This window comes from Malaclemys terrapin, chromosome 6 (genome assembly GCF_027887155.1).
Source record: "Malaclemys terrapin pileata isolate rMalTer1 chromosome 6, rMalTer1.hap1, whole genome shotgun sequence".
Lineage (NCBI taxonomy): Eukaryota > Metazoa > Chordata > Testudines > Emydidae > Malaclemys > Malaclemys terrapin.
Genome location: NC_071510.1, coordinates 66,352,580 through 66,376,280, shown reverse-complemented (window position 1 = coordinate 66,376,280; position 23,701 = coordinate 66,352,580). Strand labels below are relative to the sequence as shown.

The 23,701-nt window shown below is 38.4% G+C and overlaps 1 protein-coding gene across 2 annotated transcripts in view; it reads left to right on the top strand.

Moving 5' to 3' along the window:
• FER (FER tyrosine kinase) overlaps positions 1 to 23,701 on the top strand; it is a 421,941-nt gene that overhangs the window by 317,290 nt on the left and 80,950 nt on the right. For both annotated transcript variants that reach the window (XM_054031951.1, XM_054031950.1), the window contains one exon: positions 843 to 966. In XM_054031951.1, coding sequence (XP_053887926.1) covers positions 843 to 966 — 124 coding nt within the window. The remainder of the gene's footprint in view (positions 1 to 842; positions 967 to 23,701) is intronic.

The window sequence follows — 23,701 nt, the reverse complement described above, 5'->3', positions numbered from 1 at the left end:
CTTATAATGTGAAATATAAATAGATATTTCCTGCTAAGAAAATCCCCGCTGAAACTTTTAACATATGGTAATGCCTCTTTTTAGTGCCAAGAAGGACAGTATATGAAAACTGTCATGGGGCATTACTTGAGAGAGGATCACTAGGATCAGTTCAGTACACAGTAAAATGAAATGAAGGCTAGAGAAATGACTCTCTATATAATAACATGTAAACCTTCAGACTTGAAAAAGCTATACTATGACTTCTGGCATTGCCTGCTGCAGTGAGGCATATTTTAGATTAATTCACGTTTCTAACCATCAGCATGTAGCAGTGCATTGCTTCCCGTAACCTCTTTCTCTCTTGTTTACTTTTGCCCTAATCATCAATTGCAGAGACATTACTTAACTGTTATAAATCTGCAAATACAAACTCATAATCTATTGCAATATTCAGTTTTTAATAAACTGTTGCAGCTGAAAGATGTTATTAAAGCTACTTTTTATGACACCCTATTATCCATAGATTCTTTACTCCATAATTCATAGTTATGCAAATATATATTGAATACACATAGAGAAATATGATGTATAGTGTAGTAAAAATATGGACTTGATTAATTTTTTCATTCTTTGTACAGCTTGCACATTGAAGCACTTAAAGCAATATTCGGGGCAGCTTAAGGAGGCCACATAATGATGAGAATGCATTCTTTCCATTTTCTTTTTTATCTTAGCCTCAAACAAATTGGTTGAAAAGCATGGCTGATAGTGTAATACTTTTTGTTCTGTCAAGCATCACTAATAAGAGATAAATGTGAATATCATTGCTGTCATGTCTCATTGTCCATCTATTTCTCTAGGAGGCGATTTCCTCTCCTTTTTAAGAAAGAAGAAGGATGAGCTAAAAACTAAACAGTTAGTGAAATTTTCATTAGATGCTGCTGCTGGTATGGCATATCTCGAGTCTAAAAACTGTATACACAGGTAAGGAAGATATTTATTTTCCATACTACAGTTTTGGCCACTTTAATGGCTAGATAACAGAGTAAATGTGTAGTGCTTAATATAAACTGGATGGATCTTTAAAATGTAAAATAAGCTACATTTTTTTTAAGAGATCTGATTCTGTGTCTAGGTTTTTAATTCAATGATTAGTAACTCTGGTTTCAAGCTATTCTGTTATTCAACGATTAAGACAGGAAAGACAAGTTAAACATGCAATGAATGTCTCACTGAATGAGAATTTGAGTCAAGAAGAACATGGTTGATATGGCAGGAAAGGATTATGGCACAATTAAAGAAACTAATTAACCAGCTATAGTCATGTCTGAAGCTAAGAGACACATGCATAGCCAGAAGAAACATGTTAATATGCTAACATTTCCCATTTTAGGGAAACCCGTTGATATGTAAAATCATGAAGATGGGCTAACAGCAGAAGTTGTGTACATCAGACAGTATTCACTCATGCCAACTTTCCAAACAGTCCCTATACTTTCTAGTAACATATTTGCCATTTTTCCCAACTCAGTCCCACTGTGGAGCTTTCTGTATTTCAGTGGAATTTAAAGAGTTTACCCCCAGTTGTCTTCCCAAATATCCCAAATGTGTAGCTTTTTAGTATGGCATATATGAATCACTATGAGGGTAGAAGATGACAGGAATATAATTGTAATTCCTTGTTAACAATGATGATATGGCTCAAACTACAGTTAAAAAAAAAGTTTTTAACTAAGTTTTGCGCTGCTTAACCTATTTTAATGGTCTAATTTCATACCTAGTACAACTCCACTGAAGTCAGATTTTTGGAGACCTGAATGATAATTCCCTTACTTATTTCAGGTATGAATTTGTCCCACTATCAGATAGGTCAAGTTAAATGTTTATCTTAATCTGGATTAGGGGAATGTTTTATAAATTCTAAAAAAATATAGTTAGAAAAAAACATCCACCATATACTTCACAATATTTTGTAGGCATTATTTATGTAGATGTCCCCATGTTTGTGCTTTACTTTACATCCACTTAAGGAATTACTATTAGCTATCAAACTCTGTGCCCAAAATTGTACTAACATTATCAGTGATGCACAGATGAATTAACAAAACACTCATGATAGCTTGTGCTACATAAGAAACATAGAAACAAAAAAAAGTCTAAATGTAAAAAGAACAGGAATACTTGTGGCACCTTAGAGACTAACAAATTTATTTTATCATAAGCTTTCGGATGCATCCGAAGAAGTGGGCTATAGCCCACGAAAGCTTATGCTCAAAGAAATTTGTTAGTCTCTAAAGTGCCACAAGTATTCCTGTTCTTTTTGCGGATACAGACTAACACAGCTGCTACTCTGAAACCTCTAAATGTAAAGTATCCAATAGTGAAAATCTTAGCGAGGTATTACAAACAATATGGGAAAACAACAGGATTCAAAACACAGCATTCTTTTAACGTGTTAGAATGAATCCAAGTGTGGTATTTTCGTTTAAGAAAATATAACCACAATATAAATCAAAGCAGAATCACAAACATGAAGTGCTTTTAAATGTCCTTATAAATTTGTATCATTTAATTTTGTTCCTGGTCCCACTCACTGTTAGATGAAATGTGCCTGCTCAGATCTTCAGGATTTCCAGAAAATAAAAAAGGGGGAAAATAAATAACTAAATGGTATTTTGTAGCTTTGTAAGCAACTTGTTGTGTTCTATAGTGGTGATTATTGGAAAAAGAGCAAGGCAATTTTTCATTACATAAAAACATGTCAGCTGCAAAATGCAAACAAATAATTGCTAAAAGAATTTACTTTTGGAGAAGTGCCCCATCCTTTTCTTCAAACTCTGGAAAACGATTTCCTGGATCTTTCAGCTTAATTGGAACCATTGCTATTTGCTGTATATGTGGGGGTTGCCTATTGTTATCTGTGAAGGAGACTCTGGGCTTTTTCAAATGCAATCGTATACCATCGTATTTTGGGGGATACAGTTTCATTTACAGTGAATTTTTAAAACCTGTATGCTCATTCAATTGTTTCTATATTACTTGCTTAGTATTTCTTCTTACTTGGTGCCACTCTACATGTTATCTCCCAAATCAGACTAATTTTGTGGCCAAGTAGTCTTAGGGTTGATCTTCTAGTGGTTTTAATTAGATGATTTGCAGTAACATTTGTTTAACTTTGTAATTGTTAATTATCTTTTTCTCAAACCTATATTTTAGGGAGGTTTTTTTAAAAAGTAAATATTCGGATACAGAATGGCTCACGGTCTACATTGAATAGAGAGAGATGGCGGTGTGAGTGATATAAAGTTTTGATTGTTGCGAGTTTGGGATGCCTGTATTAATCAACAGTGGCAAAGCTCAGCTATGAGTTACGCAGGTCTTCTCAAACAAGGGTGATAAAAACTGCGTAATACATTGCATCATCTCACATTTTCTTAATGCCAGAGATTTGTCAAATTTTGTTCGCTTTGTACTATTTTTAGTTTCCCTTTGCTTTTGCCACATTAGTTACTATAGAAACAATGATTTATTAGTGTGGGTGGAGCTTTGCGGCATCCATATTTTTAAAATAAAGTCAATTTAGACAGTTAGAAACGGTTTGTGAAATACAGAAATCTGTGCTGGATCACACACAGCATGCGGTATCTATGCATAGGGAGGGTAGATGTGTGAATTTCCTATTTTGTAATTGCTCATTCTTTAACTTCAGAATTCCCACATTATTTGATTGACAAAAACAGAATGTTTTATTAAAAGGACATAGTGTTTATATTCTTTTCTTGTAAACACATGTTGAAGAAAATAACTACAGTTTTACAATTTAATCAAGCAGTTAAATTAGCTATTCAACACTACTGGTATGAAATATGGAGGGCGGTAAACTGTATATCAAAAAGCTATATATTTCAGCTTTCATAATACTTGAATAGTACTTTATTGTACTATGTTCTGAGCTCTTAGCAAAATATCTGACTAGATGGTGCCACATAATGTAAATTTATTAGGGTCTGTGAGTTGATGGTGCTGAATTTGGCAGGTAATCAGAGGATGAAAAATTGTGGCTCATGGCCTCAAATATATATACACCTCTACCCGGATATAACGCGACCCGATATAACACGAATTCGGATATAACGCTGTAAAGCAGTGCTCTGGAGGGGCGGGGCTGCACACTTCGGTGGATCAAAGCCAGTTCGATATAACGTGGTTTCACCTATAACGTGGTAAGATTTTTTGGCTCCCGAGGACAGCGTTATATCGAGGTAGAGGTGTATTTAGTGGTTTCAGTATACGTTCTTAGGTATTATATAGCTGCTTTTTTTCTCCGTGTTAGCATAGCTCAGGAACTAGTATTGCCTGAAAGACAGATTATCAGCTTTTTATATATGTTTACTAAAGACTAAACGTGTTTCATTTAGTCACAACCTGAAGCAAGGGGGATGGTGAAGAACCCAAACTGTTCCAGTGGGGAGCTCTGGAGAGATTCAACTTCATTGAGCCACTGTCTCTCTGTGTACTCCTTAGTTGAACTGTGGTGGCAGTGGAGTAATTTACAGCATCTTTTTGTGAGGCACATCATAACCTGAATGTATGTGTGCGCATACACACCTATACCATGCAGCCTACCAGCTTTGTTAGCTGGCGTGTATGTGTGGCAGAGCCATGGCTCCATCTACTTCCTTCCTAGTTAAAGCCCCTGTGATTCCAGTCCTTATGTTTCTCTGAACACCCAGGATTGCATGTGTGCCCGTATGTGGGCTGTACAAAGAATATGGGAGACCTTGTCCCTTCCTACTTTCCTGCATTGCCAGATAAGACAAGGACATAGTCTAGTGCTAGATAAGTTGATTGCTGAGAAATGTTTTATTGTAATGGCAAAACTAAATTAATTGTATGATCAGGCATTGGCATTATGGAAAGCAACAAGAATTTGAAAAAATATATGGGATTGAAAATTGATCTTCTAGGTTAAAAAAAATAAATAAATAAAGGAGGTGGGGGAGAACTAGCTATAGATAAAAATGGACCTGACAGCAGAATATCTTGTATTTTGTTTAAAATATACTGCAGAAAGGCTTTATTATTACTGCTTTCGTCAAAAAATAAAAATAACGTAATTAGAAACAGTTTCTATTCTGTAGATTGAAGCAAAAAAGGAAAATGTTCTACTCTCATACCCTGCTCTTTCTGCGGTACTATTTTTCTCTGTGTATTATGCTAAAGATCTTCTAAAAGCCCTAGTATATTTTTTTAGATACTGTATTTATTTTGCTATTCTTTTGAGACTATGTGCACTTCAGTTATTTTTATCATGAAATTGAAGATTGCTCAGCATCTGAATCTAAACTACCATTAACATACTACTGTTGGAGTAACTATACCAGTGGTGGGCAACCTGCGGGTTGCATGCAGCCCATCACGGTAATCTGATTGTGGATCGTGAAACATTTTGCTGATGTTGACCATCCGCAGGCACTGTCCCCCGCAGCTCCCAGTGTCCACAGTTCGTCGTTCCCGGCGGTGGAAGCTGCAGGAAGGAGCAGGCCTCAGGAACGTGCTGGCCGCCGCTTCCTGCAGCTCCCATTGAATGGGAACAGAGAACTGAGGCCACTGGGAGCTGCTGGGGGGGTGAGGGGAGGTGGTGCCTGCAGACCGTCAACGTCAGCAAAATGTCTCGTGCCCCGCAATCAGATTACCTTGATGGGCTGCATGTGGGCCGCAGGCTGCCCACCAGTGAACTATACTGTCTGTCCCTGGATGGTAGCCCATTAGGAGCTTTTATTTAAAAGTTATTTATCTTGTTGTATGAAACTCACTGATTGATTCATACTTTTTGCGTGGTCATTTAACAGTTTGGCTAGTGCAATAGCAGCCCTGGCCATTGTTTTACATTTTCCTGTTTTGCTTGTGTGTGTTTGGTAGTGAGTGTATGTGTGTAGATTAAGTATGCTAGGATTAGAATGCTTAATGCATGTGAGTGATAGTTTAATTCATGTTCTGAGCTCATCTAAATTCTAAAGATTAGAAGTTTTCTGATCTTGAACCAGAAGACAGAGCAGAAGTCAATGGGCTGAAATAAAACATTTTTGCATGAGGAGGTGGGTTTTTTTGTGGGTTTTTTTTTAGAGCAGTTGCACAAATACAGCAATACACAGTTACTACATCTCCATTTAATTAACTTGAGCTTGAAAAATTGTTTCTTGCTTTTCATTTTTTACTGCATGCAATTGTTTAGATTTTACCATTTTATCTGTTAATTAAAAATACAAGATTAGCATAGAGATGTGGATCATCTCAGTTGGCTGGATAAGCATTTATGACTGACTTTTCCCTTCCAATATTTGATTGCATTTGTTGAATACATTTATCTGTAATTTTATTTTTAGCTTCCAAGCCAATCTTGTTTCAATACCTGGTTCAGAGATTATGCCTACAGTGTGTGTGTGTGTGTGTGTGTGTGTGTGTGTGTGTGTGTATATATATATAGTGTGTGTGTGTGTGTGTACTTTCCCTTCCTCCACCCCCATTTTTTCCTAATGAAGATTAATAGAAATCATGATTAGGAGAACTTAGATAAATTTAATGTCATATTAAGACTGATTGAAACTAATATATTTTGGATTTCTTTTATCTTTTTCATTAATAGCATAGTGTGACCATTTGTCATTGGGACACTCTGAACTTGAAAATCACTTTTTCACCTGAAATTTTGTATCAACAATAGTTACAACACCTAAGATTACTATAACTGAAAAAAAAATTAGCAGAATTTTTCTTTTTTCAGTTTGTTTATTTTGTTCATTTGGCAGCACTTTGTGCAGAATCAGTTTAAGTGTTTTTCCTGATAAGTAGGTTGGCTTCCCCATTGCTGGAAGACCTTTATAAATAGCAACAGAGGCGAAGAAACTATTTTTTAAGACTTAAAAAAATTCAGGAAGTGCTATGTGTAGAGTGGTTTATGAGAAGCTGGCATTTTAAAAATGAGTCAATTTAAAAAAGATTAATGCCAGTTTCTCTTCAAAATCATTAACTATAAATCATGAACTATAAATCTGCAATATATATAGGCTTGACAGAATTAGATTTGTATTTTTTTATAATTTCAACGGATGTCAATATTTATTTATAAGCTTTTTCCCCTATGTTTGTTTATTTAAATGTTCACAGTTGTGGGAAATTATGGGAAGGGTCAGGTAATGGGGTGGAGTCAGACAATTATTCAATGAGATTCAGTGAAGTGCTGAGATTGAAAAACTTAAAGCTTTATAAAGTTACAACTGTATGGTCAACTTAACATGTCAAAATATGCCAAGTAAATACACCTCTACCCTGATATAACGCTGTCCTCGGGAGCCAAAAAATCTTACCGGATTATAGATGAAACCGCGTTATATTGGCCTCGAGCATTTCCATTATTAATAGTCAGCAAATCTTTTTTGTTAGAACTAACACGGTGTATGCAGTAAATAAATCTGTTCTACAATGGTTAAATTGTATCTCCTTTCTTTAATTACAATAATTATTTTATAAGCTTACTTAAAAGATACAGTGTATTAACAACACAGGTACTAAACACTGCTAAATACAACCACGTGGGCTAGGTTTCATCATACATCAATCGTTTGGTCTGCGTGTAATGCTTAGGAAAATGCAAAATTCACATAAAATATCAGAAAACGCTTTTAATTACACATCCTTACAAATTGTTGTAAAAAAGGGTTTTGGTGTTTTAGCAAATAGGAGCATGGGGCACTTTGTCACTTAGACAACTATGTTATATGTAGATTGTTAAGTAATATGAACTGTTAACTATTAAATACTGTAGTTTGAAAACATTTTGGAAATGGGAGTTTTTACTTATAGAAAAGGATTACTTTACCTTTTTTAGCTTCATTTTAACAAGTTTTAGAGACATTGATAAAATGGTAAATACCTTTTTTGGTGTACAAGATGCTTTCTTATTTAAGATGCACCCCTTAATATATTTTTAATTTTTAAAAAAACTTGTTGTACTTTGTTGCTTCATGCTACTGCAAGCCGCCTTCTTCTCCAGGTCAATTATGGATTTTAACTGCAGTATTTGCAATCTATTCACATCCTGGCTTTCTAGCCACTTAAGACCAATCTCTAATCTACAACTGCATCAACATCTTTGGGCGGTGGCTCCAAGGGTTCTTCGTCACTATCCTCAGGGTTAGACACATTTTCCGAGGCACCAGGTGGTTGAGGGGCAACATTATGAATTATATCTACATCTGTAAGTCGTTCATAGGTTGGACACATAGCATCCACCTCCATCCAGCTATCCCACTTTGAGCCATAAGTTCCCTGTAGACTCGTTTTGCCTCCATGGCCTCTTCTTCCGTAAAACCTTCAAAGTTGTTCTCATCTTCGTCTTCCTCCTCATCTTGGTTGTGGTCGCTTTCAGTGACAAAAGCACTTTTGAGACCACAATGCCAACATTTCTCTATCATTGACGGAGTGATTTCTAGCGAGGCTGTCTCGCCTAAGTTAAATACAAATTCATTTTCTTGATTACATCCGTTATGCTACTGTTGTCCTCAACAATTTTCTTTACTAAGGCTTTACATAGTTCATTTTAAATGTGGCTATAATGCCTTGATCAAGGGGCTGTATTTTGGACGTCGTGTTCTTAGGAAGGCAGCTCACCTTTATCTTCCTGTCTTTGCTGGTTAAGGTCTCAACTGGGGGGTGAGCGGGACAGTTGTCAAATAGGACCAATGCCTTTGGCTCCAGGTTTTATCTGCATAGGTGGCTCCGGATAGCTGGTACAAAATATTTATTAAACCATTCCTCAAAAATATCTGATGTCATCCAGGCATTTTTTGAATGGCGATAAATGAATGAAAGCGAATCCATGTTCTTATGGTGGAAAGCCCTAGGTGACCTGGATTTGCCTATGCACAGAGGTTTAAGTTTATGTGAACTGGTTTTAGTCAGAAAAGTATTGTCACTTTTTCTTTTATCACCTTAAAACCTTCGGCCTTTTATTCTTCGGTCCTAGAAGCAAGTGTTCTATCCGGCAGCATACAGTAACATAAGCCAGTTTCATCAGTGTTATAGATTTACTCTGAAGCATAGCCACCCTCGATGATGATCTCTTGTAACTTTAGCGGGTGTTCATTGCAAGCTTTTGTATCTGCGGAGCGCATATCTCCTGAAATTTGTGACTTACCAAATGCCATGACGTTTTTTAAAACTATTAAGCCATCCACTGCTAGCTTTAAATTCGTTACCTTGATGTGCAGAAGCATCCTCGCCCGAGCGTCTAAAATCGAGATCCTTCTTCAATTTCTCCACTTGTTTCCTTATAATGTCACCAGAAATTGGCGTGCCGTCAGAGCGTTCTTGGGTAAACCACGTAAATTCTGCTCTATCTAGTTGGTTATCCTGGACAGTGTTTAGGTGCTTCCTTTCCAGGCCTTCACTTTCATCCAGTTCAACTAGCATTGATCGTAATTTTTCCTCATCTTTAATCCACACTCTTAATGTTGATTCCCCCACTCCGTGTTGTTTTGAGACCTTCGCTTGGCTCATTCCTGATTTCCGTCTGTCCAAAGCTTCCAGTTTTTCTTTGACTGTCCATGCCTTTCATTTCCGTGGCTATGAACTACTTGCCATTACGTCAATGGTATTTTAATATTAATGCTAACAATTTTTTTTAATTGTTTAGAAAATGTCAGTGCAGAGTTACAGTGTTTCCAAAATACAACTAGTGAGACAACTTAAGCCTAATCTATACTGCCCACAATTTAGAAACGAGATTAAAATAGGTGGGAGAGATGAGAATGCCTAATGGGACCATGGGCAGGCAACATACATTTACCTCTGCCTTCTCATTGTTGTACATTCGTTCACCACTTCGATACATGCATATTTGTACAGACAATGTACTGTATGTATGTAATTTGATAAAAGCCACATTTTAAGAGCCGAGGCACCGACCACGGATGGTTTTGTAACAACTTTAAACTGACAAGGCGGCAGCAGGTTAGTCAACAATGAAGTTAGACTGAACTCTCCTTTTTGATAAATTATTCATGGTTATAAATACAAAGGCTGTTTTTATTATAATGGCCGTTGAAAATTAGCAACCACCTCGCATATGGTTTTGTTGTCCGCAAAACGAGTTTAAACTTTCAATGGTTTTAAACTATCAACGGATTTAAATTGTGAACTTTATAACTTTAATTAAGACTTGCAGACAAGACTGTTTTTTATGCAATGAAGATCGGAGTGAAAGTTTAAAAATGCTGTAAATATGCTCAGCTTTGTGTTTCACTTTGGATCCAAGGCAGGCTTGTAAAAACATACATACTGAATATGGACGTGGTAATCATTAAATGTATAAACTGGGATTAAACAGAATAAAAGTATGTTGTAGATGAGACAGAAAACCATTTTTGCTTTACCGCGTTATATCCGTATTTGTGTTGTATCGGATTGCGTTATATCGGGATAGAGGTATATATTGAAAACAATCTCTTATTTTCTCAAGCAACATTTTTCTTACTTTGCCTATCTGTAAATTTTGATTATCATCAATGGAAATATTTTTTCATTGGTTTATGTGTGTAAAGTGAAATCGACATTTACCAATAAAAATCTAATCCTTCCAAGCCTAAATATGTAGCTTACACTTAGTGCCAAATTCAAGCCATCTCTTTTCCATATACATACAGTATATGCAAAAAGGTATGGCCAAGCACAAATGAAGTAATGTTCCCTACTCCAGCCTCCCTGAAAACAATGGAGTAAATACTCTGGAAGTCTTCCATAAACAAACCTAGAGCACATGCCTTCAGGGATTAGGTCAAAATGCTTCCTGTTCCAGCTATTCTGAGTCTTAATCAGATTACTCCTGCTTCAGAATGGGGGGGCTCTCCTTAACTTCATCCAAGTCCAAATACAGTACATTTTAATTCTATTTTTGCAGCTTGTACAAACACCAAAGTTTGACCGTGCCTGAGTTAGGCCCATAGGGTGAAATCCTGTTCCAACAGAAGTCAGTAGCGAAACTCTTATTGATTTCAAAGTGGCCAGAATTTCGCCTAAAGCAGGGGTGGGCAAACTTTTTGGCCCGAGGGCCACATCTGGGTATGGAAATTGTATGGCAGGCCATGAATACTCACAAAATTGGGGGTTAGGGTGCGGGCTCTGGGGTAGAGCCAGAAATGAGGAGTTCAGGGTGCGGGAGGGGGCTCCGGACTGGGGCAGAGGGTTGGAGTAGGGGGGGGGTGAGGGCTCCAGCTGGGGGTGCGTGCTCTGGGGTGGGGCTGGAGCTGGATGAGGGATTGGGGGTGCAGGAGGGTGCTCCAGGCTGGGACTGAGGGGTTTCGGGGGCAGGAGGAGGATCAGGGCTGGGACAGGGGGGTGGGGCGCAGGAGGGAGTCAGGGGTGCAGGCTCCAGGTGGCGCTTACCTCAAGCAGCTTCCCAAAGCAGTGGCATGTCACCCCTCCAGTTCCTACACGAAGGGGCGGCCAGGTGGCTCTGCACACGGCCCTGTCCACAGGCGCCACCCCGCAGCTCCAATTGGCTGCAGTTCCTGCGGGGCAGCGCTTGGGGCCTGGGCAGTGTGCAGAGCCCTCTGGCTGCCCCTACGTGTAGGAACCCGAAGGGGGACATGCTGCTGCTTCCTGGAGCTGCACGGAGTGAGACAAGCCCCTGACCCCGCTCCCTGGTGGGAGCTCAAGTGCCGGATTAAAATGTCTGGAGGGCTGGATGCGGCCCCCGGGCGATAGTTTGCCCACCCCTGTCCTAGAGTCTGAAAGAGTATGCTTTAAGATTACATAATTGAAAGAAATATGCACCACATACATTTGTTTTGCGTAAATTACATAGAAAAATGAAGATTATCCCTTTACTGTGTAATGTACATGACACAGGCAACTATCAAGAAAGTGTACATCAGTAGCCTTGTCTAACAAATAGACAAGTTGAACAAAAATAAGGGAAGGTAGTTGAAATGACAAGCTGGCTCATGACCAAAATACATTTGCAAAACAATCAGAGGCACTAGTTACAGTAGCCCTTGAAAGGCATAACTTGCTTAACAAATATATGAATGACAGTAGTGTATTTTGAATATTTTAACATACCTAAAATGTTTTACAACTTTTTTACTTGTGGTAGCTATGGAAAGAAAATTGTTCTCTTCTTAGAATACATTTGACATGTAGTATACTCTACAAACAGTGCACTTTACCATATTGGGACAGAAAAGGTAATACACGACTGAATTTAATACTTGAATATAGTTTGAGTGTGGTGTACATTTTTTTAAGTTTGTAAAGGTTCGTTCATTTATATTTCTGTCAACTGGATAGACTCACTAAATTTTGTTTTACAATCAAGATTTCTTCTTGAAGTGATACTCTCTGTCATAATTCTACGAAGAATAACCTTGGAACAATGTTATTACCTTATGTCTGAGAGCTTTGGATTGTTTAATGAGGCAAATATTCTGACTGAATAAACACTCTGAAGTGCCTTATAATTAAGGTGTCATATATACATAGACTATTTGGTTGAAAATATCTGGGTGTTTACCTTTAAACCAGTCTTCATTTGGATAAAATTAAATGATGAGGTTTGATCAGCTGTGGTCACTAAGATATTTGCTGTTCTTCATTACAGCACAGTAGATTTTAGCCCCAGTGTTCTGTTAATTTTAAATAACATATTCCATTTTCATGTTCAAAGAAATCTAATAAAGGAAATATAACTAGACAATATTTTTTCTTCCTTTTTATTAGAGTATCTGTAAATTCTGTTCAGTTGATTTTACTTGTTTCTTACATACAGTCTTCATGTTTAGTTTCTGTTTTATATGCTGCTCTCTGTTTTTTAGCATTCTTGATGATAAGGATTATAAAAATTCTGAAGAAAATCTCAGGAGGCTTTATTTCTATTTTAAAATAAAAGAAAGCCTTATGCCTTCTGTCATTTGGAATGAATATCAATCTTAGGGTCTCAATTGTATTTTTACTGTTTCAACTAGAGATATATTAAGTGCATTAAGTTATGTCTTTAGAAAAGTGTGTTTGTACTTTAATGTACAATCATTGTCATTGCTAACCATCTTCTTACAATTGGTTTGAAATTGTTTAGGTAAAATGAAATGAGTTTGCATAATACCATTTTTGTGGCCTCCTGCTTCATGAATAGAGAATACGTTTAATTATTTACTACTGACGGAAATAGTTCTGTAGTGTTGGTGGTTAATAATGCTGTTTGATCATGCATGAGCAAACAAGATTTTTTCCTTTGGAGAGTTGGTGTCATCAACAGAACTTAAACAGTGCAGAAAAGGAATCAATTGTCATACATTTGAATCTTGTTTTCCTGTTAGATGAAGTGCCTGCTCTAAAATAAAGGAGTATGTTTCAAAATATCATCAGCTCTGTTACAGAAATAGTAAAATCTTATCACTAAAAGCTTGATCAGAGAATTACTATTTTGTATTGGACTTTTCTTCAATTGGTTAGTATTTCTTTGTTTAAAAAAAAAAAAATCCTTCAAGCATTGTCATGTACTTAAGATTGCCTCTTTAAGAACAGTGTTGAATCTGATTTCCACATTGCAGTACAATGTGGAAAGACCTGATCTTGCAAGAGTGTAGTGGAGAAGAAGGCTGAAGGAACCCTTTTTCCCTCACCTGTGTGCATTGGGCAGGCCAGATCTTTCTGCATACCCTCCCTAAGTGAAAAGAGGTAGAGCAGTTATTAGTAGGGCCAATCACACTCAGCAGTCCAGGAAGAGTTGAGTGCTAGTGGTGCTGAGAGGGAACATATGTGGCTCCTTTGTAAATGGTGTAGCAATTGCTGTTATTGTTATGCTACCACAGTGCACCAAGAGGTATTCAGCCTGCTTGTGTTTTCCAAAGGCAGAATGCCTCCAGCCAGAGCTTGCTGATGCAGTGCTTTTCCAAATATGTCCCTAATGTAGCAGTGGCTAGAAAAGCCACAATCTGGCACTCAGAGTGTATTTCAAGAAGAATTAGACTATGTGGGCGTGACATCACTTCACAGTGCTCAAAGGTATTATTTAATTGTTAGTTTTCGGCCTGCTACTTGTGTTTTGCAAGGTGGTATTACCAAGCACAAAAATGACTAACAGTGGTGCTGTTTTCAAAGTGCTGTCATGTTCTCAGGGTCACAGACAGGTGAATGCTATCTTGTTTCATTCCATTTGTCATGTAACTGTGGTTATTTGTTACATTGACATTGGAGTATGGCAGACTGTGCTTCAAGCTTTATAAAAATTGCTGTACCTATCTAGAAAAGATGAATATTTAATATGGGATTAAAAATAACTTTGGTGGTAAACTTCTGTTTTACTGCCTAGAGAACTGCTCAGTAAGCCAAACATTTCATTTAGTGTCTCTTCTTCCCCTCACCCCCTTTTCTCCTTGCCTCCTTGCTCTGTCTTTTATTTATGTAAATAATATGTGATGGAGTTGTTCTTCTGTTTATACAGTTCCAGTGTATTTAGTTCCTTCTCATTTAAGATACTGAGTTGGGTAGTTCTTGATCATTTAATGAATATTTAATCCCATGGTGTAAAAGTTTCCCCCTCCCTTAATTCTTTCTTGAATATACGGACTTCATTTCTTATATAAATTATATGAATAGACAAAACTGCTATTATCATATCTGCCATTTGAGGCATTTATAAACCGTTTGGCAGCACAAAGCCATAAAGCAGATCTGTGGCTGAATAAAACATGTTTGGTACATAAATATCTTATGAACATTTTACCCTGCTTCATACATTATGTAGTGACATGAATCTTCGAAATGCATCATGATCTCTGAAATACATGCACTGCTTATAAAATTAAGGGAAAGTGCTATTTTTACTAAATGTTTCCAGATTCTAGTACTAAGCTACATTGTTATAATTAAGTTTTGGGTGAATTTAGTTTAAATGAACAGCAGAGATTCTTAATCATAGACTGAAGCCACTGCTTATGCATTGTGTAAGTTTTCCCATATAACTCTGTGACTGGTTGGATCACAGAAACCCCCTGGGAGCTGCCACCTGATGTACCAAGACTACCTCTGCTCCTGTTTTCCCTGCCAGCTCAGGACTCCAGCAACCTGTCTTGCTGAGCCAGACACTCCCGTAGGCTCCAACAAAGACCCAGGGTCTGAATTACTTGCCCCAAAACTGCAGGTTTACCTGAAAACAGCTCACAGAAGTGTGCTTGTCTTTAGCACTCAGATGCCCAACTCCCAATGGGGTCTAAACCCAAATAAATCCGTTTTACCCTGTATAAAGTATAAACTTTATACAGGGTAAACTCATAAATTGTTCACCCTCTAATAGAGAGATATGCACAGTTGTTTGCTCCCCCAGGTATTGATACATACTCTGAGTTAATTAATAAGTAAAAAGTGATTTTATTAAATATAGAAAGTAGGATTTAAGTGGTTCCAAGTAGTAACAGACAGAACAAAATAACTTACCAAGCAAAATAAAATAAAATGCGCAAATCTGTTTAATCAAACTGAATACAGATAATCTCACCCTCAGAGATGCTTTAGTACGTTTTTTCCTCAGACTGGACACCTTCCAAGCCTGGGCACAATTCTTTCCCCTGGTACAGCTCTTGTTCCAGCTCAGGTGGTAGTTAGGGGATTCTTCATGATGGCTCCTCTCTCTCTCTTTGTTCTGTTCCACCCCTTTATATATCTTTTGCATAAGGCGGGAACCCTTTGTCCTTCTGGGTTTCCACCCCCCCTCACTGGAAAAGCACCAGGTTAAAGATGGATTCCAGTTCAGTTGACATGATCACATTTCACTGCAAGACTTCATTACCCACTTGCCAGCACACACATATACAGGAAGACTCACAGGTAGAACACAGCCATCTGCAGACAATGGTCCTGGTTAATGGGAGTCATCAAGATTCCAAACCACCATTAATGGCCCACACTTTGCATAATTACAATAGGCCCTCAGAGTTAAATTTTATATTTCTAGTTTTACATTTTACATTACAAGAGTGATACATTTATACAAATAGGATTATCACACTCAGTAGATTATAAGCTTTGTAATGATACCTTACAAGAGACCTTTTACATGAAGCATATCCCAGTTACATTATATTCACTTATCATATTTTTATAAAACCATATAGACTGCACAACGTCACAAACTCAATTTGTGAATTTCTGTCTTGACCATTGCAATTTTTTAAAAATAAGTTACATTATATAGCATTTTTTATCTTGAAGGAACCCATAGCACTTTACAAACATTGAATTTTATATAAAATACAGAAATCACTTCACTTCTACTGAAATGTAGGCCTTTCTGTAATAGAACATGTAGTTATTGTGCATCAACAACAAAGTGCAACAATTTTAGATTGGCCCATAAAGAACAACTCCTCCATTTGAAATGGAGGAACTTTAGCCTTTCCTAAGCATAGTAAGTCGTCACTTCTTGTAATATAGTCAAACCTCCAATGAGGGCAAAATTTGTTTAACCAAACTCAGTTTTATTTACAACTCTAAATGGTATTTGAAGCTACAGTAGGTCTTCAGAAATGAAAACAAAGTTTGCAGAGTAATCCATGCTTACTTGATTAGTTTTTATTTCATTTTCTCTCTCTCCCATCTATTTATCCTTTGCTTACCAATGTAGCATCTGAGCATCTTCCATAATTATATAAATCTAAAACTGTAGTCTAAACAAAGATTCTCAAACATAGTGTTTGTTATTCAGTAGTTCACCTTTCACTGTTGTTATTGAGCCATTACCGCAGCAAGACGATGCTGTGGTGCTTGAGGTACCATATTTCAAAAGATATGTAAAACTGGGCCATTTGTGATTATTAAATGACATGTAGCACTTCCTGTATGAGAGTGTTAACCCAAGTCCTTAAAATTTCTGGAATTTTCTGCTTAATTGAATTTTTTTTTTTTAAGTTCAATAGCAGTTGAATGTGGTATTCTTCACTTTGTGTCCTAAACACTTGGTTAGGGGTTAGGAGGAAATTTTCCTTGGAGAGCAGTTATCCCATCATTTCCTGCTGCAGGGTTTCTTCCTCTAAAGCATCTGGTACTAACCAGTGTCTGAGACGGTATATTGGATCAGGTGAACCATTGATCTGATCCAGTATGGCACTTCCCAAGTTCCTGTTCCTTTGGATGAAAGATGCTTTATAAATGTAAGAGCATTTTAATTTTCTGCTATTCTTTTTATTATGTCTGTTTGGTAAAAGTTTTTCTGTTTCTTTACAATATTTGAAAAATTTCCTGTGTATTCTTATAAAACAACTCTGTTTATCAGAAGAATTTAGTTTGTCACCAGTTAAGCTGGTGTGATGCTTCCCAGGGGTACCCAGGGTTGTAAGGCATCTCGCTACCACCTGCCCTTAGCATGAGGAAGCCTTGTCTGTACCTGCTGTAGGTCAGTTCCCCCAGCACAAGCACTGGCTTCCAGGCCTCTGCAAGCTTCGCTCTCTCTTTACAGGTTAACTCCAACCCCCAACTTCTCCAAGCATCTCCCTGGAGTGCCCGGCCCCTGATCCACTGGACACTCACAGAATACCTAGATCCTCTATTTCCAAAGGACCAGTACAACACAATCAGTTACACCGTAGAGCACAGCTCGCTCTAAGACACAGTACTTAGATGTATTTACAGAGAAAGCAGGTATAAGTTTACTTAACAAAGAACAGAGATTCACATGATAACCAGAAATATTGGAAACAAAGGGATACACATAAAATAAAATCATAACATGCCTATTAGATCCTAAACTTAACTAATAAGACTTTGTCTTAAAAGCAAAAGCTTACCCAGAATCCTTCCAGTGTCCCAGCCAGGCTTGGCTGCAATCTTTTATTCATGAAGCAAGCCTTCTGCCAGCTGACTTCCGAGGTAAAAGATATTGCTTGTTTCCTTGCATTCTCCTGATATACCAAAGTAATTATTTGATCTTAGCCATAAACTGGACACCCTCCTGTTGTATGTTCTTTCCTTTGTTTTTTGTGATCTCTTGTCGACTTTGCTGTCTTGATTAGCTGGTGACTGATTCCATATGCAAACTTCCATTGTAAGACACACAATAGTCATCCAGGGAGATAAATATCTCCTATCCCTTGTCTGAACAGAACCTGTTTATCACCTTATAGTGACCTGTCAAACATACCTTAAGAACACAGTTTTCATTATATAGATAATTCATTACATATTATTTGTCCATTCATTTCACAGTGATTACAGTGACCATTGTGACACAGGCTTTCAGTAGAGACCTTACATGACACTCTTTGGTGAACTAGTATGTGGTTACCAGACCAGGGGATCCGTGTAACTCTTATGCACTCCTGTACCCTCTGCCAGCTGGAACCAAGAGGTCCCTGGATCACAGATATGCAAATAAAACACAATATTTTTAATATTCAAGGTCTGCCTGGTGTCAGGGATGAGCCTTTTACCATACACAAATTTGGCCTCCTTATAAGCCTCTGAAAAATCTCAATTCACATCTGCTCCGTAGAAGGATATTAGAGATCGGCAGCTGAATTCGCCAAAGCTTCTGTGCATACTGAGCATGCTCTATCTCCACATAGTTCCTGTCTGCAATCAGACGGCATGTACAAATTCCCCACAGAGCAACTGATCATGCTCCATCCCAGCTATGCTGGGGTGGAACAGGACTTTCCCTGTAAGTGCTGCTTCCAGTGGTGCTGGGCACAGGAACTGAGAGCAGGGAGACTCTCACTTCTGTGCTATCAATGCCCCACTCCCTCCCCTGGTGCCTAGGCAGTATAGAGGAGAAGGAAGCAGCCATAATAGAATACAGACGGATGAAGGGGTTGAAGAAGCCAGAGGGTGGAGAAGAGCAAGACAGGAGCTTGTGGGGAAAGAATTGGACAAAAAGGGAGGGGAAAGATGTGGAGGGGTTGGAGGTAAGTCGCAGGGGCTTTAATAGACAAGAGAGGGAGGGAGGCAGGAGCCAGGTTGGTACATAGAACTTGGGGGCGAGCATGGGGGCTAGGGATTGGATAGCTTCTACCCAGGAGGTGGGAACAGGCTGGGAGCACAAGTACAGAATAGTCACTAACCACTAGAGCAACGAGGAGTCCGGTGGCACCTTAAAGACTAACAGATTTATTTTGGCATAAGCTTTCGTGAGTAAAAAACCCACTTCTTCAGATGCATGGAGTGAAAATTACAGAAACAGGCATAAATATATTTTGGCACATGAGAAGTGAATTACCTTACAAGTGGAGAACCAATGTTGAAGGCCAGTTTAGTTATGGTGGATGTAGTCCACTCCCAATAATTGAGGAGGAGGTGTCAATACCAAGAGAGGGAAAATTGCTTTTGTAGTGAACCAGCCACTCCCAGTCCCTATTCAAGCCCAAATTGATGGTGTTAAGTTTGCAAATGAAGTATAGCTCAGCAGTTTCTCTTTGAAGTCTGTTTTTGAAGTTTTTTTTTGAAGAATGGCTACTTTTAAATCTGTTATTGAATGAACTATCTAAACTCCTACATGCCACAGGGGGCTACAACAGTGGTACCCTCAACTCACCCAACAATATTGTTAATCTATCCAACTACACACTTAGCCCAGCAGAAGAGTCTGTCCTATCTCGGAGACTCTTTCTGCCCCACCACCCACATGCACATGATACAGTTCTGTGGAGATCTGGAAGCCTACTTTCGCCGTCTCCAACTCAAGGTATATTTTCAACACACCCACTGAACAGAGCACTGACCTACAGGAACCCTCCTACCAACACTACAAGAAGAATTCTGCGTGGACTCCTCCTAACGGTCAAAATGACAGACACGACTTCTACATAGAGTGCTTCCGCAGCTGTGCACAGGCTGAAATTGTAAACAAACAGCATCACTTGCCCCATAACCTGAATTGTACAGAACGCAACGCCATCCACAGCCTCAGAAACAACTCTGACATTATAATCAAAAGGACTGACAAAGGAGGTGCTGTAGTCGTCATGAACAGGTTGGATTATGAACGGAAGGCTGCCAGACAACTCTCCAACACCACATGCTACAGGCCACTATCCTCCAAGCCACCATCTGCTCAAGAAACTCCCTGCTACAGCATGGGAACAAATCTACACAGACACACCCTTAGAGACCCGACCAGGGGTATTCTATCTGCTACCCGAGATCCATAAACCTGGAAATCCTGGACGCCCCATCATCTCAGGCATTGACATTTTTACAGCAGGATTATCTGGCTGTTTGGACTCTTTCCTCAGACCCTATGCTACCAGCACTCCTAGCTATCTTCGAGACACTACTGACTTCCTGAGGAAACTACAATGCATTGGTGATCTTCCTGAAAACACCATCCTGGCCACCAGGGATGTAGAAGCTCATTACACCAATATTCCACACGAGGATGGACTACAAGCTGTCAGGAACAGTATCCCTGATGAGGCCACAGCACACCTGGTGGCTGAGCTTTGTGACTTTGTCCTCACTCACAGCCATTTCAGATTTGAGGACAATTTATACCTTCAAGTCAGCAGCACTGCTACGAGTACCCACATGGCCCCACAGTATGCCAACATTTTTATGGCTGACTTAGAACAACTACACCATTAGAGGCTCATCTGCACATCTACTAATGTGATATATGCCATCATGTGCCATCAGTGCCCCTCTGCCATGTACATTGGCCAAACCGGACAGTCTCTATGTAAAAGGATAAATGGACACAAATCCGACATCAGGAATGGTAACATACAAAAGCCAGTAGGAGAACACTTCAGTCTCCCCGGACACTCAATAACAGATTTAAAAGTAACCATTCTTCAACAAAAAACTTCAAAAACAGACTTCAAAGAGAAACTGCTGAGCTACAATTTATTTGCCAACTTAACACCATCGATTTGGGCTTGAATAGGGACTGGGAGTGGTTGGCTCACTACAAAAGCAATTTTCCCTCTTTTGGTATTGACACCTCCTCATCAATTATTGGGAGTGGACAACATCCACCCTGACTAAATTGGCCTTCAACATTGGTTGTAAGGTAACTCCCTTCTCTTCATGTGCCAATCTATATTTATGCCTGTTTCTGTAATTTTCACTCCATGCATCTGAAGAAGTGGGTTTTTTACCCATGAAAGCTTTTGCCCAAATAAATCTCCCACTAGACTCCTCATTGTTTTTGTGAATACAGACTAACATGGTTACCCCTCTGATACTTGTAACCACTAGAGAACACTGTCCCGCTAACTTCTGGAACTGAGGTCCGGAGTCCTGAGTCTCAGCATTCCTTTGTTCTTAGTAAATAGCTGTGAAACCCACTGGCAAAGTGTGTCTCATTTCCCGCCATCTAGTGGCTGATCCATATAGAGGATAACAGCCTACTACTGCTATTCCATTCCATTAGCTCAAGTGGTAGTGGGTCTGTGCTGTGGATATAAAGCTCTCAACCCTGATGACCGAAGTTCAAGGGCAATATTCAGTTCTGCAAGACTGAATTGCTGGGGTTCTTGTTTAAAAAACAACTAAGAAATTATATGTTTGTTTACATTGAAAGAACTGAAAGGTAAGAAATGCCAGAATTAAATTTGTCTGTGTCTGCCTCTGCCGCACAGGTCCTATATGACGCTAGGCAAGATGCTTAAAACACAGTTGGCCACTAGTGGTGTGTGTTTTATTTTTTGGATGCCCAACGTAAGATGTCTGGGGCAAGATTTGCAGAAATGCTGATCACGCTCATCTGCAACTGACGTCAATTGGAGCTGTGCTTTGACTATATAAAGAGCTATAAGAAGCTAAAGAATCTACTCTGAAAAATCAGGCCCTATGTGTTTCAAGTTGAGCACCCAAAATTAGTGGACACATTTGGCAATTTTGGCCTTACTGTCTCTGTGCATTAGTTCACCACTTGTAAAATGGGACAGTAATACCACCTAAATTCTCAGGGGTATTGTGAAGATAAATTCTTTAATGTTTGTAAAGCACTCAGTTATATATTGAGACCCCATTAGGAAATTAATACTTTTTTAATCAGTGCGGGGGTTGGATAGTGTGTGTTAAATAAGGACGGGGTCACATACTGAGTATAGAGGACAAAAAGAAATATTGAAAAACTACCCGTTCTCTGAATGAGGCAGAAGTCCTGTGGAAAACTGGTATCTAAACATGTAGTTAAAGAATGAATCATAATCAATATGCACAAAGGGGCTGAAATAAGGTTGTGCGAATAGAACATTAATTCTAGCGTTTTCTAACTTTTGAGTGATTGACTCTGCAATATTAATCATAGGGAAGGGTTGCAGACAAAACTGGATGGGCAAACATCTCAAACAGGTTATTAAGGGAAAGCAGCCTACGAAGCATGAAAGAAGGGATGGATCAGGAACGCAAGCTACTTCTTCGAGGTCAGAAACTGTAGGGAAAAAATGAGAATTGCCAAAAGCCAGGCTGACCTGGACCTTTCAGAGGAAGTTGAAATCAATAGTAAAAGGTTCTTTACCTATATAAATAAAAATAAAGCAAAGAAGACGTGGGACCACTATGCATGGAGGATGATGTGGCGATTGCAAATAATCTCAGTATGGACCAACATCTAAATAAATACTTTGTCTCAGTTTTTAATAAGTGTAATGAGGAACTTGGGGGCAGCATCAGAATAGCTAATGGAAACGAGGATATGAAAGTACAAATAACCACATCTAAGGTGGGAGCCATACTCAAACAGCTTAAGAAGGCCAAATCAGGGGGCCAGGATAATGTCCATCCAAAAGTATTGAAGAAACTGGCACATAAAATTGCAAGCTCAATAGCAAGGATTTTTAATGAATCCCTAAACTCAGGGACCTATGACTGGAGAATTGCGAATACAGTACCTATATTTAAGAAAGGGAAAAGGAAAGTGATCTGGGAAACTACAGGCCCATTAGTTTGACATCAATTGTATGCAAGGACTTAGAACAAATTTTGAAAGAAGGAATAATTAAAGACATAGGACTGTTTGACCACTGAAACATGTGACTTGGCATTGGTTAGGAAGAAGATTTGCTTGAACAGTTTGGAGATGCATTTCCCAAGAAATTTCTATGTGCCCATCTCAAGAAACATATTCTGATGCAGAAGATGACTTTTTGATCTGCAGAAACACAAGAAAAGCTTAGTAGATATAAAATATGTGAACAGTTGAACTGACTAAATATTTATTTCAGCTCACTTACTAAATTATGTTGAAATTTTGCGTTGTATAAAGAGAACAGTTTTGCTTTATGTAAAGACAGCAAATGGGCATTATACATTCTGCATGCATGTTGATGTCCTTGTTTGTAGGTTGCCACCATATTTCAAGATAATTGTTATTGATGCAGTATGACTACTTATACATAGAAAAAAACTGCATTGCATTTTGCCTTTTGGATGATACTTTCTGTCATTGAAGACACGCACATAGTTTGGGTAAAGACAAATGACATACCTGAGCATCATAATAGTTTCCATTTCTCTTCCTTGTTAAAATATATTCCTCTGTTAAAGAAATGGACTAAATTGAAATGAATAATAAGAAATGCATCTATATTTGATTATGTTTTTGAAAAGGTCACAGTACAGAAGATAGATGGAATCCCTAGGTTTGTGATAAAAGATTTACTTACTTTGCATCATGATAAATGTCAGGGCTCATAGAGGAGAGTCTAATGTGAGACAGTTTGTCTAG